At 36.4% G+C, this 23,689-nt stretch overlaps 1 protein-coding gene and 1 long non-coding RNA gene across 2 annotated transcripts in view; one reads left to right on the top strand and one right to left on the bottom strand.

The window, feature by feature from the left end:
• Positions 1-6,812, top strand: part of LOC126592928 (uncharacterized) — a 79,884-nt gene extending 73,072 nt beyond the window's left edge. The window contains exon 3 of the long non-coding RNA XR_007612832.1: positions 6,757-6,812. This is a non-coding gene — a long non-coding RNA (uncharacterized LOC126592928). The remainder of the gene's footprint in view (positions 1-6,756) is intronic.
• Positions 6,813-7,457: 645 nt separating this feature from the next.
• LOC126592144 (uncharacterized) lies at positions 7,458-15,750 on the bottom strand. Its single transcript, XM_050257893.1, has 17 exons — positions 13,295-15,750; positions 13,083-13,188; positions 12,386-13,007; positions 11,587-11,864; positions 11,280-11,492; positions 11,092-11,184; positions 10,890-11,006; positions 10,340-10,819; positions 10,112-10,219; positions 9,938-10,036; positions 9,618-9,860; positions 9,305-9,438; positions 9,051-9,209; positions 8,838-8,945; positions 8,684-8,753; positions 8,513-8,608; positions 7,458-7,760 (listed from the first exon to the last, which is right to left on the bottom strand). Exons 1-17 carry the CDS (start codon positions 15,748-15,750, stop codon positions 7,656-7,658), a joined length of 5,487 nt encoding a protein of 1,828 aa, XP_050113850.1. The 3' UTR covers positions 7,458-7,655.
• Positions 15,751-23,689: the final 7,939 nt, after the last annotated feature.

The following is a 23,689-nucleotide window of genomic DNA, read 5'->3' on the forward strand; positions in this document are numbered from 1 at the left end:
TAAATGCAACATCAATTATCCAAATATAATTACTTACTGCACACTTGTTGCAATCTGTAGCACATAGTATAATAAGGGAACAATTCGCACGCTGTAATCAGACAACAAGCAGCACCAAATTCCCCTTTTTCTTTTCTTTTTGTCAACAGCAGCAGCAAAACACTACTCGGCACAATCAGCAATTGTTAGAGTACAACAATTACCATGAGAACATTCACTGATGTACAAACATAGTCTACGTACAACACTTGCAAACACCCATATTCAATTGCAACACGAATTTGATTTACAGTGTTGGGCTTGATTATAGCTGCAACAACATAATGTTGTTTAGGGTTTGGAACGAACCTAGCTCCTGATGCCAAGAAGAAATACATCAAAAATACTTCGTTAAGGAAAGTAATTACAAAAGATAAAGAAACTAAATCCTAAATCTATAAGGAAAGTAATTAGGACTCTAAATTACAAAAGAAAAGGAAACTAAATCCTAAAGATTACATATCCTAATCTTACTTAAAATAGGACTTCAATAACATTTACAATTAAGACTTAAATCAACAATCAACATGGGCGATTATAGCTCCAAGGAAAGCACGAGTGAAGTCATATTGCGAAGCCCACTAGCATCAATAGGAAGGGCAACATGGTCAACCAAATGCCAGATCACGAGAGGGAGATGCACTGTTCCTTCGGACCACGTTGGATAACTCGTGGATGGTCATCATTTTAAGAAAGTGCAACCATATGTACCTGCAATAGAAGGACCGAAGTACAAGCTGATACGAAAGAAGGAATGGTAGCCCAACTTAAGGAAGAAAGAGGAGCCTATAAATGTACCAAAAAAGGAAATTCGTGCATAAGCTCGAATAACGGAAGCAATGTCGATCTTAAAGGCAGAGAAGATGAAGTAGACGGTTTATTCACCAAAAATAATGGGCCAGGCACCCTAGAAATTGGGGTAGTATGAGGAGCGAAGTACCTCTTTCTTCGAAAGGGGGGTCTCTTTTTCTTCCCCAAGACCTTCGAATATGGTGTCCCTGATTAGCAGTTGAGGTTATAGAGGAATAGTCAACGGATGTGAAGAAGAGTTGCTTGGTTGCTTCCACTTTTTCAAATTAAAAGACAAAGTAACCTATAACCTGGAATAAAGGATCTTTTTTTGGGCAATACAGTCCTTGGCCCACCCTGGCTTCGATATGGGAAACCTCGAGCAGTGAAATGCGGTGAGATCTTTTCCACAGTTGGTGTATTGTTTGGGTGAGATAAGCCACTTCAAGTTGTGGTGTGTGATGAGGATTTGCATTGCATGATGAATCAATTCCAGACGGCATACTTCGATATTGAATAGTTCATCTATCTTTGACTTTCAAGATACGAGAGGGGCAAGATCTGACTCGAAGCCCATTAATGTCTCCCTCCTAATCTCCGTCGACAATTATGATGTCATTATACCAATCCTTGTCATGGCAAGGAACATCCTGAATATACCCCCTAGAAAAGCTAGGTCTAGCAGTAAAGTAGTAATGGCTTTCAAAACCCATCTTGGTGTAGTGCAATAATCTCCAACTCAGCCCCATACCACTAATTTAGCAACTTGAAGCAAGTAATGAGCCTAAAAGCGGCAAAGGAGAAAATTGCAGATTGCTATGTCACAACATAGTAAAATGCTCTTTATAAAGATGGAAAAAGGAAAAGGAAGACCCAGGTCTAGGAACCATGGGAAAATTCTGGTGCACGGGCACTGAGAACCGGACGACGCCTGCAAGTCAACATAGATCTTAAGACCAAGCTCCCACCAGATGTTGCAATTGTTCAAAATGTCTTGATGGTCTTCGATGAAAGCTTCACCCTCTTTTTGGCTACAGACTCTTGTCAATGGAAGGTTATAAGGAGAAACTTTAGTCAACTGGGATTTCTTGCTCGAGGACGCCATGCAAAAAGCTTCAAGGAAAGATAGGATTTTGAAATCAGTACAACAAGAGAATTGGAGCCTTTTTTTACAATGGATGATTTGAAGGATTTTGGTAAAGTAAATGGAAAAAATAGGCATCAAGAGACATAGTCATCTAGCCATTGAATTTATACCAACTCGCCTGAGGATCTTTCAATCTGGCAATTATAGTTAATGAAGCATATTGGAGAACATTGTTCATTTTTCGTGCACACGCAAAAAGTGCACGATCTCATCGTTGCGAACTTTTTGGCACAACATCCAAGACTGTACATTTGGGTCCAAAGTGCCTCTACCTCAAAACCAAGGGTTACATCTTTCATAAGAATTTGAAGACTAAATGGTACATATTCCAACTTACTTCTTAAGGTATGGTCCTTGGATAACAATTCATCCTCAAGGGGAACAAGTTGCCTCTCAGACAAATAGTTAGGGGCAACTGTGGGACCATGATTTTCTAGGCCCAAAGTAAGGCTAATCCGAATATCGTTACCTCAGAAGTCAGGTTATGGACTCACCAGCTCCGGGTGGAGCTGTATTAGATGGAGTAGTGGTGCCACCATCACTTTACTTTGGGGCAGCAGGCGAAGTCCTAGCGACTCTGCTAGATGACCATGTTTATGCCGCAAAACACACGGTCTGATCCAAATATGGACACAATCAGATCCTATAAGTCTTGGAGTTCCTACAATCTAGGAATTGGCATATGCCACCAGTAATCATAACTCCTAAGAGGATGCAATATCTACTTCTAGATATCCTCTAGGATTCTCCTGACTTAGAACAAGGATTCTATCCTAAAAAGGTTTCTCTTCCCATGGTATAAATACACCCATCTCAGGTTCATCTAGGTAATGCAATCTAAACACTTGAATTCTCTTATGTAATGCTTGAGTCTAAAATCATTCACTAATTTGACTGTTGGAGAGCCTTTGGCTGGCACATCCCCTGGTCTCAGGCTTGCTCACGATTGTTTTTTGTTTTGCAGGTTGCTCGAGTTTCTGCTCAACCACCACTCATGGCAGTGAGCGAATTTGGTTCCAATACGGGAGACTATTTAAGATGAAATTTAGGATAAGATACCCAATCTTCCTAGAATCATGATTATGTTGCCTAATCCCTAAGATATCCTAATTTGACCTTAATTAGGGCTTCATTAATTAGGAGACAAGCAATATTTTCAATAATCCTAAGCCTAGTTTGCCAGAATGTGCTTCATGGGCTATGAGCATTTCGGTCATTCTTGCCCGAGTCACATGGGACTAGAAAATCATGGTCCCACAAAGAGTATTAAAGATAAGATTAATTGCAAATCTTATCTTTAATACCTTTGACTTTTCTTTCTTCCATGAGCAGGAGCTTGGTGGTGTTATAATTTGCTGCTCAAGCCTCCATAAATTTTGGACTCTGCGCGAGAATATTTGTGGGCCTGCCCATTTAGTGAGGGCATTCTTGTCTTTTTCAAGAAAAAATCCACTGTCGTTTCAGAGTTTTTAGATTTATTTTAAACATTGATCATAGTGAAATTTGTTGCACTGGACTTCACTTTAACATGAAACACGAAAAACTTGTTTCATCCCTATCTGGTCATACCTTAGGGGAAGGTTGAGGAAGAAGGGATCCAACACCTGATCTTGTCTCCAACCAAAGATTCACCTTTCCATCCTCAAATAATATTGCCGACGAAATCCAATCAAATGACAAGAATAAAGTCAAGTTATTTCGAATAAACATGTATTTGCAGCGTGGCTTTCTCACTTCTTTTATTCATTATGTAATGCCACCATGTTGGCCTATGTTTTGTCCATGGAGAAGTAAGCTTTCAAATATTTTATTTCATACATAACCGGGAACCAGCAACATATTGTTAGTAGGTTAAAAAGATATGAATTAAAAATGTGACTAATCTAACATCTAATCTAACAAAATTTATCGTTTGACATAAAAAAAAATTACTTACTGACTTAGTTTTATTAGAGATTTGTTATTAACACTCTAAAAATCTCATGTTGCACTCTAAACTTTTTAAAATTAGAATGAAAAATACAGCTGTGAAGAGTGTAGAATGAAAATTTTTAAAGTTCTAATAACAGTTCCTTTTTATTTATTTATATAATATCATGCAAGTTATCTAATGGAAATTCAAACTTGGATGGAGAAGAAAGAATACAATGCCCTAACCAACATAACTAATCTCAAATATGCATTACTCTCTAATCTTTATATAAATATCATTAGATTACTCAACATTGCATTTCAAATTTCGCCTTCATTTGTCACGTGGACAATAGCTAAGCCACTTAAAAAGTAAGATAGTCATTTTGCTCACTTAGATGAATCACTGTTAAACATAAATAAATAAATGAGTTGGAGGGAAAACACAATTGGCCCTTCATATTTTTTCATTACATCTTCCCTTCATATTTTTATTTTTGGTGAAAGTGGTATGAATAGGATCGAGCTAAGAAACTTTTATAAATATATGAAATTTGATGGAATTTTAATGACTTGCATAAATTCTACGTAAATTATAAGTGTATTCCATCATAACCTTAGGAAAGAGGCATCTACAAAAAATGTAACTAGTTGTTTGAGCAGTTTGTTAATTGTTATCATTCAAATATAGCTATTTGTTGTGGCTTATATTTAACTAAGGGGTGCGGCATTGAGAGAAAGAGAGTGGAGAATAGGCTTAAGGAATTGGATGTTAATTCTCCAGCCCTTATGCCTTTATTTATAGTAATAAGGAGTTGAGAAACTTGCGCTCCAAGTAATACAAAGTTTATTAGGAAAGATCTTCTAGATCCCAAAGGATTCCTAATCTATCTTTACTTAGGATTTACACAATCACAATATGTATTAGAACATATGTCACAACACTCCCCCTTGAGTGTGCAAATACTCAAGTAGATGGTGCATCAGATCTTTAGGCAAATGTAGAAGCAGTTCATGAAGTTGTCTCGTTTAGTCGACGCAAGTAGCGAATGCTAGTCTCAAAACAAACGAAATAGTGCATAGGTGGTAAAACTCACAAAACCTTGCTATGGCAAAACCCAATGTGGGACAAAAGCCTATAGCTAAAGGAGAAAAGTGAGAAGTTGCATCAAGTCAAAACTATACGTCTTCGGGACTCAAGTGGTACGTACATAAGGGTATGACCAACCTAGGATGGGTGCCTCGTTAGAACCTAGTCAGGTAGCAAAAACCCAGTGGAAAAAATGCTCCTAAGCGTAGGAAAAAATAGTACATTAAGGTCAAGTGAGTATACTTCTAGATACTCCTCCTGAGTTTGACAAAACTTCCAAATGAAACTATAAGCATCGCAAATGAGAAAGTTATGCATACCAATTCCTCGGACAAGCTTCTGGTAGGTAGACTTCGACATTGACTCCTTATAGAGGTCGGCAAGGTTGTTTGGGATCAGACTGCTTGACTTCAATCTTTTGATGCTCATGCTGATGTAGACATAATATGCTTGTCATTGACTTATTGGATGTATCCTGATTTGGTCGATACATACAGCGTTGTCTTCATAGATCGTTATTGGGACTCAATGATGAATGAAAATTGCAGGGAGTTCGAATATGCTCAACAAGAGTTCTTGACCATATCTTTCATGTGATGAAATACAATGAGTCTTGGAACAATTCAAATGTTTTGCAACTAAAAGTCTATATCACGGACCTCCAAGATATTGCGGTGTTCCTTCATGGTAAAGACATAACCATTCAGGAATGTACCTTGTGCAGTCATATATATAGTCTAATTCAGCGAATCCCACAAGGCAAGCATCATTTCGAAGATCAAGGGGGTGTGATCTATTCTGAAATGTGTAGGGATAGATAAGCCTAAATCTGTAGTAACGGAAAAACATCTTTAACACCAAATTTGGTAGTGGTGTGTCAGTGTGCTACTTTATGCCAAAAGATTATCAGCACATAAGATGTCTGATTCTAGTCCATTGAGCTAAGTACAACAAATACCAATTGTACTTAGATATGGTTGCCTCACATTCCAATATGGAACCTTATGCTTCATATCCTTCGTAAAGGTCTCATTTGCATCTAGCATACAGACGATCAAGGTATACTCAGACATAACACCTTATGGGTCTCGTTCGAGTGGTGGACCAGAATACCATTAGAACTAGCTCGAAACTTCAGGTCGAGGTAATGTTGAGTTTTCCCAAAGATCATACATCTTAAAGTCCAACTTTAGGTGCGAGTCAGTTTTCTCAACTTTAGCAATTTTGGATTTTGTACATGCAGGGGCATATATCTGATCGGATCATATTTATATATATTTTTACTTCGAATTCACTCGTCTTTTCTTAGTTAGTTCCTTATATTTTTGAGCTATTTACGTTATTTTTGTGTTTATAGGATTTGTTATGCAAAGAAAATAAAAATAGAACAAGTGAAATTTTATGTAATAACTTCGTAAAAAATTGTCTGTGTAGATCAACTTTTAAATAAAATTAATAAAAGAAATAATAATGATAAATCATGATGATGTTTGAAACATCATCATGATTCATGTTTTATGGCAGGAAGAAAGGCATAACATAAAATAGAAGAAAGAGAAAGGAAGGCGGGGAGATAAACACGGGTAGAGGGACTGACAGAGAGCAGTGAGGCGCAGAGGCAGGACAGAGGGGAGAGAAGGCAAAGGCAAGGAGAAACTGACGGGAGCAACACAGAGAGCAAAGTTTCACTCCATTTTTCTTGGTTTTATCTTCTCAAACCCATGTTTTACTTTTGGTTTAATTTAAAAATAATGTGTAACTAAATTTATTTTGGCTAGAGGTTAATTCAAAGCCATGAATATATTTGTAATATGAATTGATTACCTTCAGTTGTGATTTCTGAGTTGTGATTTAATTTGCTTAACTGCTTGATTGATAACTAATTTGTGTATGTTGGTTGAGAGTGCACGCTTAATTTTCATGCATGAATTTGATGCTAGAATATAAGGGAGTTTCACCTAATCGTTATGAACTTATATTCACAAGTAGTGAAGCACTACTACAAATTTTTACATACATGACGCATTTTATGGGTCATGTTAAAAGTTTAATGACACAAGGGTTTAGCGTCATCTTTGTGGGTGTCATTAAAGATATTTTTAATGACGTTGAAAGAATGTCATGTATTACTTTTAAGGACGCCTAACAAGCGTCATTGAATTAAGAACTTGTGTCATCTATTACCATTTAAGACATGAAATAAGTGTCATAAACATAGGAATAAGCGTCATGATATACTAATCATGACATACACACAGTGTCATGTATAGCTTTTAGAGACACCTAACAAGCGTCATTGAATTAAAAACGCGTGTCATCTATTTCAATTTGAGATGCAGAATATGTGTCATAAACAGAGGAATGAGCGTCATGGTATAGTAAACATGACATCTGTATAGCGTCATTTACCATAGCACTGCAGTGTCATTGAATATTACCAACGACACACAAAGCGTGTCATAAACGATTCAATACATGTCCTAAAATATGTATGATGACATATAAGAAGACTTACATAATTCATCCAAGAAGCAAGATATTTACCTCAAATTAAACAGTATTGCTTCATAAATTTGTAATTCATCCACTACCAAAGTATTACAAAAGACAATATAATGTGTAGAGTTTCCTACTAAAATAAAACTATAAGTTCACTTAATTTAAAATTTCACAAACCAGCTAATCTAGTGTTTCATCTATTGGGATGAAGTCATCAACATACTCAGCCCACTCTATTCTTAACGCATCAATTTCATGTTGAGTGTATGTAGCTTTTTCTTTGAACTGCAACAAATCACAACCAAAGAGAACATGTCAGGACAAAAACTAATTTCAATCATTTAACTAATAAGGAGGTGGTCAATTAGCATCAACTAGCCCAGAAAGAACAAGGGTTCTCTAGTCGTATTTTTCGCTAATGTGTTTTTTTTTTTTCCACTTGGTATAGAGCTAATAAAACGTCAAGCGGTCTAGCAAAAGATTTAAACTTTAAAGGCCTCATCTTGATGGTAAATAACACCAAGCTCAAACACAACATGGCTTAACAAAATCAGCTCTGAACCTATTTATTTATCACATTCAAACGTAAACAAAAGATAGACTAGCATTACAATTTTATTGAAGACAAAAAAAAAAATCAAGAATTAGAATCTGAATCCAGACAAGAAAAAAAAAACAAACTCATTGATGACTTGAATCAACTCAATACACGAATACCTAGGATGGTTTTGAAGAGCTAAAATCCAATTGGGCATCTTTTGGAAGATTCAAAAGTTCCAATTTCTATTGTAATTAACTTTAATTAAACACTACAAATCACGCTAACAACAATCCATCTCATCATCAATAGTGTGAACATTCAAGTAATTTAGTTCAGTTATGCCGATTTCCTTCATGGGTTGCCAATGATTTGAGTAAAAACCATGGTTAGCTGTAAATTAATTTGCCTGAACTATAAATTACCTACAAAGAACTAATACTAATAAGATAGTAGCGAATACACCCGCTTAAGTGCTCTTTGTAATAGTAGTACTAACCTTGGTAATAATTGAGCAGTTTGGATCATTAATGATTTCCTTCATGTATTTCATCACATAATATCCACATTCTACAGTTCCTTCTTGCAAAGGGCACTGCATATACAAATAAAAAAGAATAAAATGTAAGTTAGTCAGATTAATTTAAAGTCAAAACACAATGTTCCTTACCTTTACTACTTTCCAATTGATGTTTTTTCGACCCTTTATTCCCTTTTGAGCTTTAAACATCTTCAGTGCTCTGCACATAGAGGATAAGAACACATGAATATATACAAATCTTGAAATGCATGAAATAAAGACAAACATATATCCAAATACTTACAGTTCAACAATGTCCTTCATTCCAGGATCTATCTGTATCCAATTAAGCGAGTCCATATAATACACTAATTCCTCATAGGGGTCAATAATAGCCAACAACCAATGAAACCTACAAAACATAGATAATTGCATTCTTTATTACACAATGGTCAACTACTGATCTGTTAGGAACAAAAAATTCAAAACACATAGTACTAATAACCCTTTGTTATACGGAGCAAAAATTAATTGTCCTTTTTTGCAGTTCTGTAATCTAAGAGCCAGTGCATTTGATCTTTGTTCCTTTCTGCCAGCCTTTTGAGAGATTCTGCCAGGATCTACAAATCCAAACAATCCATCAAGATTGTTCTTCTTCAACGTTGACCAAAGTTGCCTACAAAAAAATGAGGCAATTAGTATCTTATCATTACCCAATGTGGATTGCATGCAATAGATTGTATTGTATATAAATTTAAGATTATGTCAAACCTGATGTAAATTGAAATGCAAACAGTCGATATTTCAGCCATAGAACAAAATTGAATGATGTCATCTCCACCAATAAATGTTGTGTGCTCATTTCCAAATAGATCAGATTCCATGATGATAGGCACTGTAACATCCTTATGCATGTTTTGAGCTATGAGCATAAGTGAACGTAAAGCCAAAGGTTGTTTTTGGGATCTTTGTCTGAGGGGAGGATTCGTTCTCGACTTTGCATAGATAGATTAATATAGTGAAATGAGACATATTAGTACTATAATTTTTTCCACATATTCATAAGAAAATCACGTAGGAGTACCTCATCATTTGTCACAACAAGATGCCGTGGCCAAGCTACGTGACTCCCAATTGCTTGTTTGATATTCACAGCTTCACAACTAGGTATTGGAAGAAGAGCATCTTCTTTAATTGCTACATCAATAGAAACACGTAGATTCATAGGCCCAAGTGGAACTCCATGTATTGGCCCGTCTAATGGAATGACTGATCCATATGCAACAATGTTACTAGCAGTGTCTATAGCGAGCTTGCACTGTTGTACCTTAAAAAAATATTTCATTAATAATCAACTACTGTTGGGATTATAGCATAAATAGGGAAGACATAAAAGGCATGTACCTTCTTGATATCAGATATTTTTTCCATGGAATTTGCAATTTTGTTTGTCTCATTATTGATGTTCACATCATATATGTTATGTTGGTCACTTTGCTTTACCTTGAAAAATTAAATTTAATTAATAATCGCTACTTCAAATAGCCAAGAAGAACAAATACTGCAATGACTATGTACCTTGAAATACTTCTTGATATCACTTTCTTTTTCGTTTGAATTTGCAATTTTGTTCGTCTTTTCCATGATGTTCAAATCAGATATTTCCTGCATATCCTTTTGCTTGACCTAAGAAAAGTAAACTTAGATTAACATGCTACTATTATAGTTAAGAAGAACGAAACTTGCATGACTAGTACATACCTTCATAGCTTCAATCTTATCCATGGTTTTAGTATTCTTGCTAACCTTTTGTTTCACTCTCTTCTTAGACATGATTTCCGGCACATCGTCATGTTTCGCTCTCTTCTTAGACATGATTTCCACCAGATCACCCTGTTTCACTTTCTCAGTAGATGTTTCATTTTTTTCTTTCTTTGCTGTGCAACTAGCTTTCTCAGAAATATGATTGGACTGTACCACATTAGATTGGACTAACTCTTGCATCTTGCTCAACTGATCTGGAGTTAACAAAGAAGCAATCAAATTGAACTTCTTATTTAACTCCTCAATGTGTAAACTTTGCTGCTCCAAATGTGTTTGCATCATTTGTTGTTGACTCGATTGAGTTTTGCATCTTGGAGTCTTGAAGTACAATTTATGACTGATGCCAGTTCCAACACCTCTTACACGACCCGAATATTCAGGTGTTTCCAAAGCAATTGTCAATATGTCATTACTACCAGACGTTCGCAAAGTCCCATCTTCAACGGCCTTAGTTACTTCATCCTATAACAATTGGCATTAGTATGAAATACATCAATTAAGTATCTTTCCCAACCTTACACATAAAACTTACTATTTTATCAGCGCGTACTTTCACCATCTCATTCGTATAGTTTCCCTTTTTATCAACACGCCCAAGCTTCCAAAGCACTGATCGGTCAATGTCAGCAGTGATTCCATAAGCTGATTTCTATTTGGATGAACATATCAAAATTAGATCAGATAGTTTTTATTTGTATGATAATTAAATGAATACAAAAGAAACAGGACATTACTATTTGTTCTTCCAATCTTGCATAGCCTTTTCTAGAAAGTCGATGAGGGTACTTATGCTTAGCTCGCCTCCTCGATTGTTCTTCATGGATTTTCTATCAAATGCAATTCAATAATTAGTCTTTAATAATAGCAAAACACAATATTTACCAAATGCTTCTTACTTAATTTTGAAATCATATATACGTACCATATGCTTCTCTGTCAATCTCGACCTCACAAATTCATCCCATACCGGCTGACGAATGAAATCATAGATTTCTGGTGGTTTCTTTAAGACTTCAGGTTGATCTTTGAACTTTAATATGTACTCACATGTTAGACTACTCTTGAACGTTCGCCATGTCTTTGCAGCACTCTTCAAAACATCCGCTCTGCTGTTTGAATGTACTATAAAGGCTTTCTACAAATGCATAATAGAAATTAATCATTACTTTCACAAAGTCGTACAGATGTAAAAGCTTTTTTTTTTTTTGTTTAATTTTTTGGAGACATACCTGGACCATGTCCCAAATCTTTGTTTTATAAGATGACTCTACTTCTTTCCAAGTTGGAATTGTAATTGGAACTGTGGTACGCGCCATAACACCAATAAAACTAGCTAGTTTTGCTCCTGCAAGTCCACACGGTTGTCCTTTACTGTTATATCCAACCTCCAACCGATCCCCATCACTTCTACCTTGCACCAACTCTTGCAATTGAGTTGCACCTCTTGGTTTCCTTGTTACAAAATCTTGTTCATCTTCTTCTGAATCTGTCATTTCATCAAGATATTCTGCAAGATTCATTTAAAATCAAGACAATGATCAAATTAGTAAGATGAGGAAGAAAGAAATATAAAGAACCTTAAAGGTAATGTTTGGTTCCTTCAATGAACCTTAAACGGATAGGCTCATGCCAATATTTGGTTGAGGAAGAAAGAAAAATAAAGAAATAGGGCAATTGACCATTCTCCAAAATCATAAAACCAACCTTCATTCAATTCAATTCCAATGTTCATTTCAATAAACAAATACTCCCTAAGTGACAATTGTCAATACTCGAAAAAACATAACAACATGAATTCAACTCCCATTTCCACAAACATTTTCATCATACTTCATCTCAGCCTAATAATCTCTAAAAAATTAAGCCTTACCAATAAGTAACAACTAAACAAGATAAATCCAAAAGTATGGAGAAAATATAAAGTCCTAATGTAATTTTAAAATATGCATTCAACATAGCATTCAATAACATATGAAATAGAGTAGATATTCCTCTGAGTGATATACTATGTATTTTCAACCCAAATGCCTTCGCAGTCATCCCGCATGTAGATATCATCAGACTCCTCAGTTAGTACATCAAATGACTCAACGGGTGGCAATTTAGTAGTAAGACATTCACATTCAATTATAGTATCTCCTAGCTCATCATCATGTAGCCAATCATACTGAGGCCCTGGCAGTACAACCGACCACCTTGAATCCTCTGGATCTGCAATGTAAAATATCTGCTTCACTTGAGTAGCTAAAACAAAACTATCTGACTTATGTCCAATTTTGTTGAGGTCAATTAATTTGATCCCAAACTCTTCTAATCTGATGCCACTTTTATTTTCAACCCAATCACACTTAAATACTACACGCGTGAATGCGTTATAATTAAGTTCCCATATCTCTTGAATCACCCCATAAAAAGTCATATCTGCGATAATAGGATTCTTATCCTTAGCGCTTGAAATTTGCATCGTATTGGCCACTAAGCTTACTCCACTATTTTGAGTAACTTGTGAATCATCACGAGACTTAGTGTGAAAATTACAACCATTAACGGAATATCCAGAATATTTTGTTACTTCATCTCGAGGGCCATGTGCTATCCATCTCAAGGTTTCGGATATGTGATTATTAGGGACATTAAGCTCATCCTCAACCTGCATATGTTTGCATAATTAGTTTGAGTTCATAAACAAAACTGTTAGTACATAAGTACAATGCGAGTTTAATACCTTTTTTTGCAGCCAATAAATGAAAGTTCGATTATGTTCATCCTGAAGCCACTTCAAATTTTTTGATTTTTTGGGGTGCTCCTTAATCAAGGATTTCTTATGCTCCCTGATAATTAACATTGAGTTGGTCAAAAGGATAGGAAATGTTGTAAGTAAATGAAAAAATAATGCTAAGTTAAACTATATAAATGAGTATGAGTGGTTGAACTTACTTGATATAAGGTTCCACTTCAAGTGTGTTATCCAAAACATAGTGATGTGCTTGCTGCCAATACTTTTTATCCGCCTTCAAAAATTTTCCAGCCGATAATGGATGGCCAACATCTTTATGATGTGAACGAATCTTCAACGGAATTCCAATTGGGTCTACCCCTGATAAATACTCGCTACAAACCTCTATAGCTTCTTCTGCAATATAACATTCAACCATACAACCCTCTGGACGATATTTATTTCTCACATAACCCTTTAATATTTTCATGTACCTTTCAAAAGGGTACATCCAACGAAAATAAACCGGGCCACATAAGCGAACTTCCCTAACCAAGTGCACTGTGAGATGGACCATTATATCAAAAAACGAAGGTGGAAAAATCTTTTCAAGCAAGCACAAAGTAATCACCAACTCACTTTGTATTTCATCTAACCTTAAAACATCAACTGTTTTGCTGCATAAGTGACTAAAGAATAGACAAAATCTGGTGATAGCATATCTTACATGCTTTGGCAGTACTGCACGAAGTGCCACAGGAAGTAGTTGCTGCATAAGTATATGACAATCATGAGATTTAAGATTAAACAGTTTCAGCTCCTCCATTGACACAAGGTTTCTGAAATTTGAAGAATATCCTGATGGGACCTTGAGTTCGGACAATGCTTTGCAAACTGAAATCTTCTCAGCCTTAGATAATGTATAAGGTGCTGGGGGAAGAAATGTTTTGTTATTTCCATGTTTTGGTGCCAAATCCGTACGTAGACCCAAAGCAATTAGATCATTCCGGGCTGCGACGCCATCCTTTGTTTTTCCAGGAATGTTAAGTAATGTACCATAGATACTCTCACAAACATTTTTCTCAATGTGCATAACATCTAAACAATGTCGAACATGGAGTGACTTCCAATATGGTAAATCAAAGAAGATTGACTTCTTTTTCCAACGAGTTTGAGCATCAGCCTTTTTATCAATTACTTTTGCCTTTGTTCCACTCCTCACCTTCCTTTTTCCAAGGAGATTTACATTCTTCTTACCCCATGATATTTTGATTCCTTCAACTTCATGCAATATTTCTTCCCCGCTCAACGGAGATGGAGCTAACCCAAACTCTTGAGTACCATCAAATGGTTTTTTTTGTTGTCGGTAATGATGATTTTGTGGTAGGAATCTTCTATGACCAGTAAAGATTACCTTTCTCCCTAACTTTAGCCATTTAGAAGATGTTCTATCACCACATATAGGGCATCCAGAGTATCCTTTCACACTACACCCACATAAGTTTCCATAAGCAGGAAAGTCATTGATGGTCCATAATAACACAGCCCTTAACATAAAGTTCTCCTTATTGTATGCATCATAAGTTTCAACACCAATCTCCCATAGAGTTTTTAAGTCATCAATAAGTGGTGCCATATAAACGTCAATATCATTACCTGGTTGCTTAGGGCTGGATATTAACAGTGTTAACATCATAAATTTTCGCTTCATGCATAACCATGGTGGAAGGTTGTAAGTGACCATAATCACTGGCCAACAACTATATCTACTGCTTAAAGCACTATGGGGATTAATCCCATCTGTTGAAATTGCTAGTCGGAGATTTCTTGGGTCATCACCAAATTCTGGCCACATGTGGTCAACAAGCTTCCATGAGGGAGAGTCAGCCGGATGACGCAACTTACCATCAACTTCTCTATCTTGGGCATGCCATATCAAATTCTTTGTTGTCTTGCTATTATAAAACATTCTTTGAAATCTTGGAATAGGGGGAAAATACCATAGTACCTTTGCAGGTACCCCCTTACTAGGCTCCCTAGAACTTTTGTTAACCTTCCATCTAGAAAAACCACATGTAGGACATGCAATTGCATCTAAATGCTCTTTCCTGTATAGGATGCAATCATTGGGGCATGCATGTATTTTTTCGTACTCAATTCCGAGAGAAAACAATGTTTTTTTTGCTTCATACACAGAGGGGGGTATTTCATTCTTCTGTGGGAGCAAAACTCCTAAAAATTCTAGTAAATCTGCAAATAGTTTATCACTACACCCATTCTTTGCTTTTATATTGTCCAATCTGACCAAGGTTGATAACTTTGTGAAGTTTGAACCAGGGTATACAGGCTTCTCTGCATCCTCTAACAACTTCTCAAATTGTTTAGGATTTGACGCAAAATGATCATAAGCTGCTTCCACCATCCCGATAATGTTATCTTCAACTATTTCTTCCCGATTACTCATTTTCTCATTCTTACTATCTGGAACAGCTTCTCCATGCCAATACCATGTACAATAACTTTGATCTATACCATTGAAAAAGAGATCCTCTCTTATCTCTTTAACCGTCCTTGATTTAATGTTACCACATTTTAGGCACGGACAACGTATGTAGTTAATATCAGTAGCGTGAAGCATCGCATAATTCAAAAAGTTTTCAACCCCTTCAGAATACATTTGTGATCTTCTATCCATAGACATCCAAGATTTATCCATCTAAAACAGATTGTAAATGCAAGCCAAAGGTCAAGTACGTATGTGTGTGTAAATGCAGGCTAAAGATAAAAAAGAATTTATTACTTCTTGAATTATTTACAGCTATAGTAAATGCAAGCCAAAGGTCACGTATTGTGTGTGTGCACATAGATTTGCATGTACATATGTGTGTGTGTATAGCAGCGTATAAATAGACGAGAGTGAATTCAAGACAAACTGAACATAAAGCTCATTTATCCAATGTGCACTTGTGGGTTAGATATGTGTGTCTGTCTACCTACAAACAATTGAATGCATTGATAGACACCATACTGCTATTAGCCAACACGAGTTATTATGTCCAGTTCATATGTCACATAAGACCATAAACAGAGCTTATGAGGAGTTTTATCAAACATGTGGTGTGCTATAAGCACCAACTCCCACAAGAACACACAATCTAAAGATTAAAAAAAAAACAAGAAGATAAAAGTAATAGTTAATCTAATTCAGAATTGGTATTAAGGGGATGACAAAGTTATTAAAAAAAAAAAAAAAAAAAACAACGATCATGGCAATGACTAACCAAATCAAATCAATTAATCAATCTCAACTACAATTTGTACAACAACTACTTTAGCAAATGACAAGGCTAAACTAAAATCTGTCCAGCCACATAGCTCCAAATAATCCATACAACTTCACAAAAGAGATTAATATATAAATTATTTTCTAGAAAACCCATAACCATTCCAACAAACTTACCTTACACAATTAGGTTTTGAGTGAAATTTGGGGAAGACAATCAATCTGGTTGATGAAGGCTGGGCGTCCCAGAGAGAGAGAGAAAGAGAGGGAGAGATAGAAAGACAGTGAGTGTTCGTGATGAAGACTCTGTGATGAAGACTCTGGGCGTCCCAGAGAGAGAAAGACAGGGAGAGATAGAAAGACAGGGAGTCTTCCGCCATGAGTCGTGAGGGTTGATATTTCATTCTCTATCTAGGAGTTGGCCTGGGACTGGGAGACTGGGAGTGGGTTGGGTAGTGGAGCAAATGAGTCGTGAGGGTTGGGAAGTTTTGATGAATTCGCATACCAGTCTTTTATTTTAGTTGCGTTTATAAATCTTTCCCGTTGGTTTTTTTAGTTGCGTCATCGATTTATTTTAATAACGTTTTTAATAAAAAAATGTCATTAAAAATTTTAATAAGTGTCATAAAAGCTCTATTTTGTAGTAGTGAAGGTTGTTATCCACAATCGTGTTAAGTGAATTCTAGGCTGGATTAACATGCGTATTCCATAGTTATGAATGCCTAGTCAATGTTTATGATTTCCGTTGAACTTAATGATCTTTGTTGAATGTCTCTATCATGCGTATTCCATAGTTAGGGACTTTGATGAGGAATAATTTGGTTGTAATGCGTATTCCATTCAATCCAATGAATCTAGGGAAATCTAAGAGTTAATTTAAGCGGACCTAATTAACTTGGAACATTGTCATTCACAATTTATTGAAAGAACAACTGAAAATCAATTTAGGTTGCATATGTGTCATGTGTGGAGAAGAACCCTCTAGCTAGTCCGTCACCTATCCTTTCACCTTAATTTCATGCTTTTGTCAATTCTGTAATTTATTTAAGTTTAATTTACTTCTCGTCAAAACCAAACCCCCCCCCCCATTATTAAATTATATTATTTAGTTAGTTTTCATTGTTGTTAGTCTTTTAATTCAATTTCCGTCCATTTCAGTTCCTAGTGTCTAATTTGATTGTTTTCATTATTTTGAGTCATTCTAAGTGTGTTTCGAGTTATTAGAGTTTTTAGCCTAATTTTGTGTCATTGAGTCTTGTTTAATATTTTTAAATTAATTTAGAATAGATTAGCAATCCCTCCTAATCCCCGGCCTAGAACGATACCCTACTTACATCTATGCTACAATTGTCAAAAAGAGGGTTTAATTTGTGTGTCAAGTAATTTTCGCATCAATATCCCTAACTAATCAAATATTCACTTAAATAGGTATACCACATCCACCCGGATAGTTCTGCATCGGTAAAGTGAATGCCTCATTAGAATAAAAATGATGTTCTTGTGGTCTAGAACCATTTGAATTAGTACATGTAAATCCTTTGGAAACTTCATGTAGGCTTTGTATCCAGATCCCAGAGATACTACAACCACGTTTGTAATGTTGTATCAATCATAGGGCGTATAAGAGAAGCCTTGCGCCACAAGGCACCATTCGCACTATTTAATTCATCTCATTCGTCATAGATTGATTCTTCTAGTTGACCAATTAGTTCTACGTTGACATTAATCAACAAAATGCAGTTTGTTATCGTCGCTTTTCATTTATGTCAGTAATTACCATATAAATGAAACATCGTCTATAATAATCTCATTCCAATTTCATATCTCATCCAAACTAGTATACTGGACCAAGAACTTCAGGTCTCGGGAGTAATCCGGATTTAATCTCATGAGATCAAAAAGATTGAGACAACGATTGATTCGTTCGTGCCATGTTCCTCTATTTTTTGGGAAGTGAATCCTTCGAACCAAGTGATCTACCACACTTTTGGCTCGTGATAGATTGATTGGCTAACTACCAATATACGAGGGTCACAGTAGTGGTGTTCCTGCTTTTGGGATGAAGGTACGTCGTACATTTGGTATATAACTTTGCAGGCACATTTGCAGTTCGTATATGTGATCTCATCACTTTTGCTAGATCAGAGGAAGTGTCTGCTTATACTCTGATGATCTAGATTGGGATCGAGATGAGACATAGTGGGGACATCCACGATAATTTACGTCGTTCTTTTAGGAACATTGACGTTCTTATGTCCCTCTAATGGCAGGAAGACTGTCTCATAAAAGTGACAATCCGCAAAACGAGCAGTAATCCGAACTAGTATACTGGTCCACGATAATTCATCTTATTTGTCATAGATTGATTCTTCTAGTTGACCAATTAGTTCTACGTTGACATTATTCAACGAAACACAGTTTGTTATCGTTGCTTTTCATTTATGTCAGTAGTTACCATATAAATGAAACATCGTCTATCATAATCTCATTCCAATTTGATATCTCATCCAAACTAGTATACTAGACCAAGAACTCCAGGTCTCGGGAGTAATCCGGATTTAATCTCATGAGATCAAAAAGGTTGAGACAACGATCGATTTGTTCGTGCCACGTTCCTCCATTTTTAGGGAAGTGAATCCTTTGAACCAAGTGATCTGCCACACTAATGGCAGGAAGACTATCTCATAAATGTGACAATCCGTAAAACGAGCGGTAAAGAGATCGCCTGTCAAAGGTTCTAAGTAACGAATATTAGAAGGAGAATCATAACCGACATACATTTCTATCCTTCTCTGAGGACCCATTTTTTATTTTGTATGTAAGGGCGGTGCAAATGGCACATAGACCGCACAACCAAAGACGTGCATATGGAATATGTCAAGTTCGTATCTGGTAATCAACTGACACGCGCTTTATAAGGTTGGGTCGTGACAGGCATCAGGCGGACTAACATGGCTGCTTGTAATATTGCATGGCCCCAAGCAGAGATCTGGAACTTGGTACGTATGACCAACAATCGCGCAATCATTTGAAGGCGTTTAATGAATGCTTCTGCTAGGTCATTTTGGGTATGAACATGGGGTACTTCATGTTCAACTTCAAAACACAACTGACATGCAATATCCTTCAAAAGTTTTCGATGTAAAGTTTCCATTTATCCAATCGAATAGATTTGATCAGATAATTAGGGTGGTGAACCCTGATCTTGTTAATCTGAGCCACCAATGTGGAGAAGACAGGTTGTGGACAACAGCCACAATCGTAACCAATATGTAGTAGCATCAACCAATACCATAAAGTATCTAAATGGTCTGCAGGGTGGTTGAATCAATCTATAAATGTCACCTTGAATCCTTTGTAGAAAAGATTGAGGGTGCTAATGCATGGTACACTTCTAGGTATGGCATCTTTACTTATGGTAAGAGGATGCCTAAAACGGCACATCACAAATCATCCTAGATATCCCAAATGTACATCCATAGTGAAAATTCTTTTAGAATCTCGAGCTTCTGGGCGACCACACAGTGGGCCTGAATCATTGTAATCCACTTGTTAGGTGTTCTATCTTCTCTAAAATACGCTTATACCTATATTCATAGGAGGTACAAAGGAATTTTGCTCCATTTTCTACATTGTTTTCAATATGGTAATAGTGCTTTCGAATATCCTTAAAGCTCAAAAAGACATTCTTCTAGAACGAAGTGAGTATAGGCCTTCCCTTTATGGTAAAATTAGTACTATTGGACAATATAGGGCAGTGCCATGTCCCACAACCAGGTTGGATAAGCTTGAATAAGCTTGAAAGTTTGTCAGGGGGTGATTAGGTATGAAGTTAGCATAGAACCAAACATCTAACTTCTCAACAAAACATACCTACGCATGAGGTGTATTAGTCACATGTGGTAATTTTCGTTAATTAACTCTTATTCGAGAATAATAGTGACATCCAAACACCAATCTTAAATCCGAGAATAAAATAAATTGTTTACAAAGTAAACAAATATATAAGGAGGTTCGGCCAATAGGCTTTCCATGTCAAATTTTGCTCTTCCAAATGTGTTAGGTGGAGCAAAATTAGTCTCATAGATTGACTACGGGAATGGTGCTCCTCAACAACATTGGTAGAGGCACATAAAAGTGCATAACCAATGATCTATTTCATCAAAACTGAATTAGATTATGCAGGGTTAAGGTTCGGAATACTATCCCTTATTCTTGAAGTTTTAGGTGCCAAGGATCATGCTTCGAGCATGATACCACCTCTTGGTAGGCCTGATTCTACAATATGTTGTAAAACAAACTCGCAATAAGATTATGAGAGAGAGAGAGAGACAAACCTAGACTTAGGTTCAGTAGGCTCTAGCTGAAGCTGGATGGGTTTGTTCGGTACCTCTACTGAAGCAAAGCAATAATGTTCAGTGCACCTTTGCCGAAGCAGAGCATGCTTTTCGGTGCACCTCTGCCGAAATAGAGCATGCATGTCGATGCATCCTTGCCGAAGCAGGCCACCACCATTTGGTATACTCCAACCAAAACTGGGTCTATACCGTTCGGTACCTCCCAACCAAATTGCTAGGGTACCTTTCTCTCACAAGTGTTGTAGTAATTAGATCTGAGAACTTGGTAAACTTTCACTTTATATACTGCTACTTCAAGAGCAATTTAGAGATATAGAAGGACGAGAAAGATTTTCTGCCAGTCGAAACTCGATCATATATAAATTTCAGAATTGTACCTCTTCATTGATGTAAATGTTTCAATCATGTTTTGTTTTGGGCAAGAATTCATCTTTGCACGATTTCAAATGGTCCATAGCGAGTCAAAAAGCATGAAGTCCTCAACAGTGAAGTACTTCCATTTGATATACTTCAGGCATAAGCCTTCAAATGAAGATCATGGCAGAGGCGTATTCAGCTCTTCCACACCATAACTAGCTACAATGATTTCACAACTAATCATAGTCAAGCGGGCTGTGACGTCTTGTATCCACATAAAGTAGTTTCTTATTCAAAACTTCCAAATCAGTGAAATCGAACTTGTTACGGTTCGACAATACGCTGAATGGTAGAAACAAGAATGCGATTGGTGTTTTAGGAAATAAAATTTTCATGAACATCAAAGTTATAACATTAAGGTTCTAAGACATGGTTGGTTGATTTAAGCATGTAGAACTTCAAGTCTCAACATAAGTGTTGCGGATTAAGAAACTTCACGTTTCTATGGCACTTTTCTGAAACTTCGGGTTCGGAAGTATGAACTTCAAGAACATAATACCTGCAACAAACGTAATACATACAAGACAAAAATATATAAAGCAAAAAGAAAAAAAATATATGCAAATAGGTCTTCAGGCCTAGGATTATAATTGAATATAATTATTTGGAGTTCAGGCCAAAATTAAAGGTTGGATGAAAAATTATAAAAACCCATAAGGCCTTAAAAAAGAGGCGATGAAAAATGGGTGGCCCAATCATAATACCTGCAAACAAACGCAATACATACCAGACAAAAATATATAAAGCAAAAAGAAAACAAATATATGCGAATAGGTCTTCAAGCCTAGGATTATAATTGAATATAATTATTTGGAGTTCGGGCCAAAATTAAAGGTTGGGTGACAAATTATAAAAACCCATAAGGCCTTAAAAAATAGGCGATGAAAAATGAGTGCCCAAGAAAAATTAGACCAAAAATTTAATGGGGACCTGCATGCCCAAATCAGCAAAAGCCCATACAGGAGCGCTGATCTAGTGTGGCAAGGTGTAGGGGAAATGAAAGTTCCACGCAGGGTCGGATCCAATACAACGCGGGCACATATACACCAGTTTCGATCTATGATGGGTTGTGGTGTGGTGCAGGGGAGAAGGAGGCAAGCAAACAAAGCCCAAATAGCTGGTGACAAAGCAAAGCCCAGATGGGCTTGCGATGCGAACCGAAGGTGAACAAGCTTAGTAGTGTTCTGGTCTAGACCAAAAAGCATTCCAGCAATGTTGGGTGTCTTCACTAGGATTAGGTGGCCGTGTTCTGGTCGGGGAGCAGTGTGTGAGACAATGATTTGTCTGAGAACCATTGTTTAGTGGCGGAGGTATAGCCTCGACGTCCATGAACGAAGAATTTCGTGGGATCAAAGGTGAGATTTCACTGAAATCTCGGCCACAAGCTCCATCGACAGTGACTGTAGGTCATTAAAGTTAGCCTGTGCGACACCAAATTAGTGGTCATGGCCGTGGTTCACGGGTCTGAGGACAATGACAACACCATGTGACATCGTTCTTGGTTTTCAAGTAGGGCTATAGGCTTGCTTGGCTCACTGGACGTGGCTTTATGGCTCACGGCTCGCTCGCCTTGCAGACGCAGACTATTGGCCTAGTTTTGGTAGCTTGCTCAGCGGCGCGACTTTGAGCCATCGCACGCTTGGTTCCAAAAACCCTAATTTTTAATTTTTTTTTTCATTTCAATTAAATTCATGCATATTCACTATAATTCATAACAATATCAATCCGCATAATTTAAAATTATGAGTATAATGCATACACAATTTTTGTATAATCTAAAATTCGAAAAACATAAAGTTAGGTCATGCATTATGGTGAATGTTCATATTATCAGGACTGCAAACATATCGAGATAAAAATCATTGTTTTGAAAGAACCTAATTGCGTGATGATATTAATGAACTGGTTTGATACAGAAAATTATTTCTTCAATTTCAGCTTTCCATCTTCAAAACTTGTATCACGTTCAACACAAGAAAAAAATAAATTGAATCAATAAAAGTATATGAATTCAATAATATCAAAATTTAATCAATTAAAATAATTGAAACGTAATACTCCACCTGATTGAAAATGAATAAATTATGTTTAACACATTGTGAAGAGTGTGCTGATAACGTGTTGTGGCCTATATTTAACTGAGGGATGCGGCATGGAGAGAAAGAGAGTGGAGAATAGGCTTGAGGAATTGTATGTTAATTCCCTAGTCTTTGTGCCTTTATGTATAGTAATAAGGAGGAGAGAAACTTACTCTCCAAGTAATACAAAGTCTATTAGGAAATATTTTCTAGATCCCAAAAAATTCTTAATCTATCTCTACTTAAGATTTACATAATCACAATATATATTAGAACATATGTCACAACACTATTTCGGTTGGCCAAAAGAACCCAAAAAATAAAGTTATCGTTATTTTTTTAAGTGAAAAAATAATTATAAATGATGTCTCTCAAATTGTACATTGGCAAAAACTCGACACCAATTTAGTTACAAGTTTATAGTAATTTTATTTATGTTTTTGTAGGGTTTACAAAACTAGTTCGACGGTTAAAGATTTG

The sequence above is a fragment of the Malus sylvestris genome, chromosome 12, assembly GCF_916048215.2.
Source record: "Malus sylvestris chromosome 12, drMalSylv7.2, whole genome shotgun sequence".
Taxonomy (NCBI): domain Eukaryota; kingdom Viridiplantae; phylum Streptophyta; class Magnoliopsida; order Rosales; family Rosaceae; genus Malus; species Malus sylvestris.

What these genes read in the sequence shown, in the direction of transcription:
- LOC126592144 (XM_050257893.1), bottom strand. Translation starts at nt 15,750, where the DNA reads ATGTATTCTGAAGGGGTTGAAAACTTTTTGAATTATGCGATGCTTCAC. An exon ending in TTTATTGGCTGCAAAAAAAG is followed by an intron (nt 13,008 to 13,082) that starts GTATTAAACTCG and finishes AAACATATGCAG; the next exon opens with GTTGAGGATGAGCTTAATGT. An exon ending in GGACAATTAATTTTTGCTCC is followed by an intron (nt 8,946 to 9,050) that starts GTATAACAAAGG and finishes TATGTTTTGTAG; the next exon opens with GTTTCATTGGTTGTTGGCTA.